Below are 6,602 nucleotides of genomic sequence, written 5' to 3'. Positions count from 1 at the left end.
TATATGTGTGTGTGTATATATATATATATATATATATATATATATATATATCGAACACAAAAACGTATAAATATAATACTAATAATATATATATAAGCTAATATATATATAAGCTTAAAATTTATTAAAAATCTAATTAAGAATTCTGGAATACATCGAATTAAGTACAGTGACATATTAAACATGTCACATTAAATCTTTAATCCATAAATTTTATTGCCTTCATAAAGATTATTGATATTTATTAAAACATTTGAGAATTTCATCGCAACAACACTCACCAAGAGAGTATTCGCAACTGAGCTCGCAACAGTCCCACGCTATACATATATCGAAATTATACAAACAATATATAATAATATTTAGCCGTGATACATAATAGTGTAGATAATATCAAATAAGAGACTTGCGATCTCCGCTCTTGCTCGTGATCGCGCGTTTTTCCGGATTTGCCCGTTGAATATGAGAAAATCACGAAGTGGCTTTATACTTTAATCACGATGTGGAAAGTATTATTATTGAAAGCATATAAACACTGCAAGGTGGAAGTTTTCCACTTAGCAGTATTATCGCTTATTCTTGAGCATTATCGTTTATTGTGAGAAATATTACAGCTTATTTTTTGGGCGATTTATGAGAATGTTAACTGTAATTCTTTACAAAGTTCAAGAACGTTTAAATAATCGGGCGAATATTAATAAACTTTTGAACATAAAAATTATAGTGGCTATTTCTTAAGTATTTTATCCATTGTTTTAAATTGATATTTTTTAAATTGTTTTAACTCTAGCTATACACACTCTTTTTTCTTTTATATACACATTTGAGGCCTTGGGAGCCCATCCATATTTGTTGTCATAACTTCCGTAAAAATGGACATATTTTAATTAATCTTTTTTTCAATCGATGGAGAATTGATTAAGTTATATAGTCATAATATGTAAAAGTCGATAGAATTAAAGAGCTTCAAAATATATAAATTCAAAGAAAAAGAAAAATTCAAAAAAACGCGAAAAAATTTCTGTTTAACAAATTGCGTTGGGATTTCTGGAATTCCAGTGTATATAGTTAGAATTAATTTTATTTTAATGATCAAACATTTTTATTTTTTATATTAATGTATCTTTGTAGCAAAAGAAATAGTATATGACATTTTAAAAATCAAGTATTCATAGGAGATCTGTTACACAAAATTATATTAAAATTGTATTAAATCATTTTTTAAACAAGAATATGCAGAATGTTTCTTAATAAAGAATATACAGAATATTCTAACTTATATAAACCACCAAAATATCTCGATAACATTTACAAAAAAAGATTTTTAAATAAAAGTTGTAAGATTTGAAGAAAATTATTAAATGAGTACTTAATAAATTTTGGGTCTGGGATCACTTTCAGTCTAACTGACAATGAACCAAAGGTCCACGTGGATAAAAACGCTGTTTTATGCAGATTCATATTCTATTGGAAAAAATAAGAAAATTTTGATTCTGGTAATTTTTCGCTCTTCCGAAGCTTTCCGAACAAATACAAATAGCGCTAATGTTCTTATTTTAAAACACGTTCTGGCCATTGAAGGTCAAACTTATAACCAATTTATTGTTTTCGAGATATTTTGGTGTCTAAATCAAATTAGAAAACCCTATATATCAAAGAGTGTTCATAACTGTATGTAATTTTTTATATTAAATATTAAATATTATTAATTCCATATTAAATAGAGAGAGAGAGAGAGTGTGAGAGAGAGAGAGAGAGAGAGAGAAGAAAATCCATAGAATAAATTTAAATTTGAATCTTAATATTAAAATTAAGATAGGTAAATTTTATTTTAATGATCAAATCTTTAAAAGTGTATACATATAATTTACATAAAATATATATAATTGCTATACTAATTTTTTTTATTTACAATGCAACATGATTAACACCAATGAATTGCACATGTTACAAAAAATTGATCAATTAACTTTACGTTGCATTTCAGAGTGCAAAGAGCCTAATAACAAGTCTTTGATGAAACTTTCGATCTTTTCTCGGGACTTTTGCAGGAAAGCGAATGGCCGCCTAGACAACTGGAAAAACTAGTACTTTACCAGCAATCCGAGAGACCCTTTCGTTTTCTTCACGTGTCTCATTCCAATTCGCTCTCGGTTGCAGTGCCGATTACTTTCGTGCTGTGTGGAAACGATTATTGCTTTGCTTCCAAAATATACCAACAAACAGATAAATGCTGAGAATTCAAATAAATGATAGTTTTACAGTTTCTTTCGCAAGGTTGATGAGGTTTATGTTGACAGTGCACAAACGCTCTTGGAAATTTATCTCAAGTTGTAATTTATTTTTAATATTCATACGAATTATTTTCCTGGTACCACGCAAAGCCTAGCTGTTGTCATTATTTCGTATAGTACTTTTATAATGACGTGAATTCTTTATTTACTATTAAGTAAGTATACAAAGTTCCTTAAAAATCAAAGAAGATCAGATAAATCATATTTCATCGGATAGATCAGAAGGGTTTTTTACTTTATTGCGATATTTTTTATAAAAGTTATTAGGAATTTCTTTTTAAATGAGTAAATATTTATCAAAATTACTTTTTGTCTTCTATTTATTATTAATTAAAAGCAAATTTGTTTTTTTTTTATTAAAAACATGAATAATTAACAGATCTACTTGATTTCTGTGCATTGTGTGCACGGTTTAGCTGCAACTATGTGTGGTTCCAGATCTCTCAATGGATTAAAATTAAAAAATGAATCATTTTAATCAGAATACTTATTGACTATTATCGGAATCAAAATTATCTTAATAACTTAATACGTTCTATTTTTTCGAAGTTCAAAGACATTTTTAAAAAAGAATAAAAGATTTTTTTATAAATAAGTACCATCTATTTATTTATTGAACAAAATGAATAATTCCTGTTCTGCCACAAGTATTCCAATTGATGTCTTATTTTTTGATATCAATTTTCTGAAAATGCATGGTGTACACGATGCATAGGATTAAATAGTTATGTTAATTTTTTCATATTTTATTTTAATCTTTTATTTTAGAAAAAATAAATCTATCTTCAAACAATAATAAATCAGGAACAAAATAATTTTAAATAATTTTAAAAAATCTTTATCTCCCCCTCCTCTTCCACTTTTTTAAAAAGAAAATTCAAAATTTCAATAAACACTGCGATAAAATAAAAAAATTCTCTTAAAAGAATTTCAATCTGCGAGGTTTATTAAATTATTAAATTTTAAAAACTAGACTAGTACATAGTTAAATTCTTGCTAAAAGAAAATCAACTTGAAATTAAAATCAAAGATTTGATTTTTAGTGGCAAATGTATTTATAATTGAGCTTTCTGTACGTAATAAAAAATAAAATATCGATTAATACTTTTGTATCGTCACCGAAATTAATTTATAAAATTTTAATATATTCTTATAATTATTGTTAAGGGTTTTTATTTATTTTTAAACACTGAAGAGGATTAAGTACGATCGAAATGTTCCGTGAAATGATAGAAAAAGAATAATAAAGGATTAATGTTTACATCTTTAAAGCTCGTTTATTATAATGATCTGATAGAAGCCTCTTATTTTATTATGTGAAATTTATACGAGCGGTTTATCTATATATATTTTTATTGTAATTAAAAATAAAATAATTAAAAAGTAAAATAATAAAAATTGCAGAAATTAAATTAACAGTTTCTCTTCTGAAAAAAGACTTACCATCATGTATTGTCGCGAGCAGAATTCCCAAGCAGAGAATCAGCGATGCCGCTCGCACCTCCTGCAATGAGAAAAATAGTGTATCTCATTAATAATTCATCATCGCCGGAGACGTATAATACAATATGCCAAAGTGAGAGTTTCGCAAATAATTAATTCATAGTGAGTTCGTTCCAACTTTGGTAGCGTTCAATCTCTCGGATATTGGTATAACGGATCGGTAATGAGTCAACGGATAACTGGTGACTTCAATGAAACATCAATGAAATGCAGTTAATATTTAAACTATTCTGTGTAATGTATTAACATAAAAATAAAATAGATATACCTAAGGGATATAAAAATGTTTTGGGAAAACTAAACGAAGACAAAATTCTTAATTAAGAAATTTTCGATACAACAAATGGCGAAACTTTCATTCACATTGTAACAATTTTGTAAAATTTGAATATATATTTATATTATTAATATAAATAACATATTTAAAGCAATATGTATAAATTAAAATATTTTCTATATATATTTGAAATATTTTATAAGTTTCAATATATCTTGGAAATACCAAACAAGTGATGCACACATCCTTGAAAATAGATATACATTCTTTAAAGTTTAATTCATTCAGGATTCACAGCTCTGTGAGAGATGCGTGAATTAAAACCAACAGTCATATAAAATACCCGTCTATCTCAGCGTTACGTGTACGCCAAATGCGGTTCAACTTGTAACCGTTTATGTAATGCAGAAATGTAAAGTGCTTGACGATGCACTTGTTCCCCAACTCGGCTCGGTCAGCGGGTGACTTTCGATGCAGAATTAATAAAGATCGATGATACGATATAAGAACGGATGAATAGCGACATACACAGACAACACGGACGACCTCGCTTCTCGTTATGTAATGGGCGTGCAAAGAGAAAGCAAGAAGAAAGAACGCAGTGAGACTTTCTCGCAGTGAATTTCGGGCGGTGAGTTTCGCGTTACGTTGACGTTATACATTACATTAACGGCATGCTACTCGTCAACGTGATAACAATTAACGCGCCTCCATGGACCCTGAACGTTTAATGAGACGGATAGAAATTCCGTCTCTCGCTGGTCTCTCGTGAAAGACAGTTGTTAGCGTAACTTATTATTAGATGGTTCCCTTTGATTTTACCATAAAACTTACGACAATATCTTCAGATGAAGTATATCAAAAACTACCAGATATTTAACATTCGCAAACATCAAACGAGAAATTAAGAATAATTATACAAGTGCTTTTAACAAAACATCAAGTAGTTTCGAAGTCAACCCACGGAAAGTTCGACATGCAAAGTCTCAAGGAAGTAAATAGATAATAAAATTTTGTCAGTTTTGATTGTATCTTTCGGCTTATTAGATATTTAATATTCTATCTAATTTATAGTCAGGGTTGGGTAAGTTAATGTTTTTTTTAACTGAATAAAGTTAAAGTTAATGATTTTACAAAATTAATAAAGTTAAGTTAAAAGTTGAAGGAATAAAAATTAACTTAACGTAAGTTAAGTCAATATATTAAATTAACTTAAGTTAAAAAAAAAGTTAATTTTGAAAAAAATCATTTTTTAGATCATAATGTCTAATTTTTCTTAAAATAAGATTAAATAACTACAATATAGATTATTAAGTATACAATATAGATTATTAATTTAATTTTTAATTTTTTTATTCATATGTGATATAAGTATATAACATAACGATATAACTATATAAGTTATATAACTTCAAAAAAAACCAATACATAGAGAAGATACAAGATCAATGATTACTTTTTAATAAATCTTAAGAAATAAGTCATAAGAAATTGACCAATTACAATTGAATGCGAGAAGAATATTTGACTGTAATTGGTCAATTTCTTATGGCTTAACACCTATTAGAAACACCTATTAGTAGATCCGAACTAAGGTTTATGACATAAGGCATAACCGCAAAAACCAATTAGAGGGCTGTATTAGCATCTTAAGAAATTACTTAAGATGGTCTTAAAATATGAACAGATTATGAATTTACGTCCTTAGTCTTATTGTATCTTATTATTTTTCTAAGATATTTAAAAAAGGTAAAAAAATTGTTTAATTTAAATAAAAGTTAAAAAGTTAATTAAAAGTAACTTAGTTAAGTTAAAATTTAATGCATTTAAAATTAACTAAGTTAAATTAAAAGTTTTAACTTTTTTTAACTTTTAACATTTTAACTAGTTACTACCAACCCTGTTTATAATTAATTTACAAAAATATTCTTCATTCCACAAATATCCGTTATTCAAATAATTACGGTATAACACGAAATTTGTCTTTTTCCTTTTAAGATGTATAGCGTTACATTGCACATTTCTGTAATCGGGGATTTAATAATCATCTCGCTGCAATATATTGTCTCCGCGCACACGTCTACCCCCGCGAAATAATAGCTCGCGCTTGGCGGCACGCGGCTATAAGTATGCATGCGGGGTGGGTCAAAAAACTCCGAAGCCCCTCTAAATGTCAAATAACTTTCTACGATGCCGGGATCCTTGGAAAGCGAGTACATACGGGTGATTCAAGGGAGAGCCTCGAGCGATTACACGTTCGCGTTTTCGCGCTGCTGCGTATCAGCACGCACACAAGCGCGCACATCGGTCGTCCAGCGACCGGCAAACCGCAGACTGGGACTGGTCATTGCTGACTTTCTGGAAGTTTCGTAACCGGAACGGAAGTTCTCGTCGTGCGATTCGCTACCGACATCCCACTGCTGGACGTCGTTTCCATCATTCGATTCTCGATTTCTCATCTTATTTCGCAAAGAATAAATAATCTCTTGAACTTCGATAAAAAGATCTAAACTCGAAAATCTAGTCAT

The 6,602-nt window shown here is 28.7% G+C and overlaps 1 protein-coding gene across 1 annotated transcript in view; it reads right to left on the bottom strand.

Annotated features, from left to right (window-relative positions):
• The window catches only part of LOC105620758 (mucin-17), a 27,988-nt gene extending 21,386 nt beyond the window's left edge, over positions 1 to 6,602 (bottom strand). The window contains 2 exon segments of the mRNA XM_012202248.1: positions 3,738 to 3,798; positions 6,378 to 6,602. Coding sequence (XP_012057638.1) covers positions 3,738 to 3,798; positions 6,378 to 6,602 — 286 coding nt within the window.

Source organism: Atta cephalotes (genome assembly GCF_000143395.1).
Source record: "Atta cephalotes unplaced genomic scaffold scaffold00028, whole genome shotgun sequence".
NCBI classification, from domain to species: Eukaryota; Metazoa; Arthropoda; class Insecta; order Hymenoptera; family Formicidae; genus Atta; species Atta cephalotes.
The sequence above is the reverse complement of the archived record's forward strand: the minus strand, read 5'-3'. Positions and strand labels throughout refer to the sequence as shown.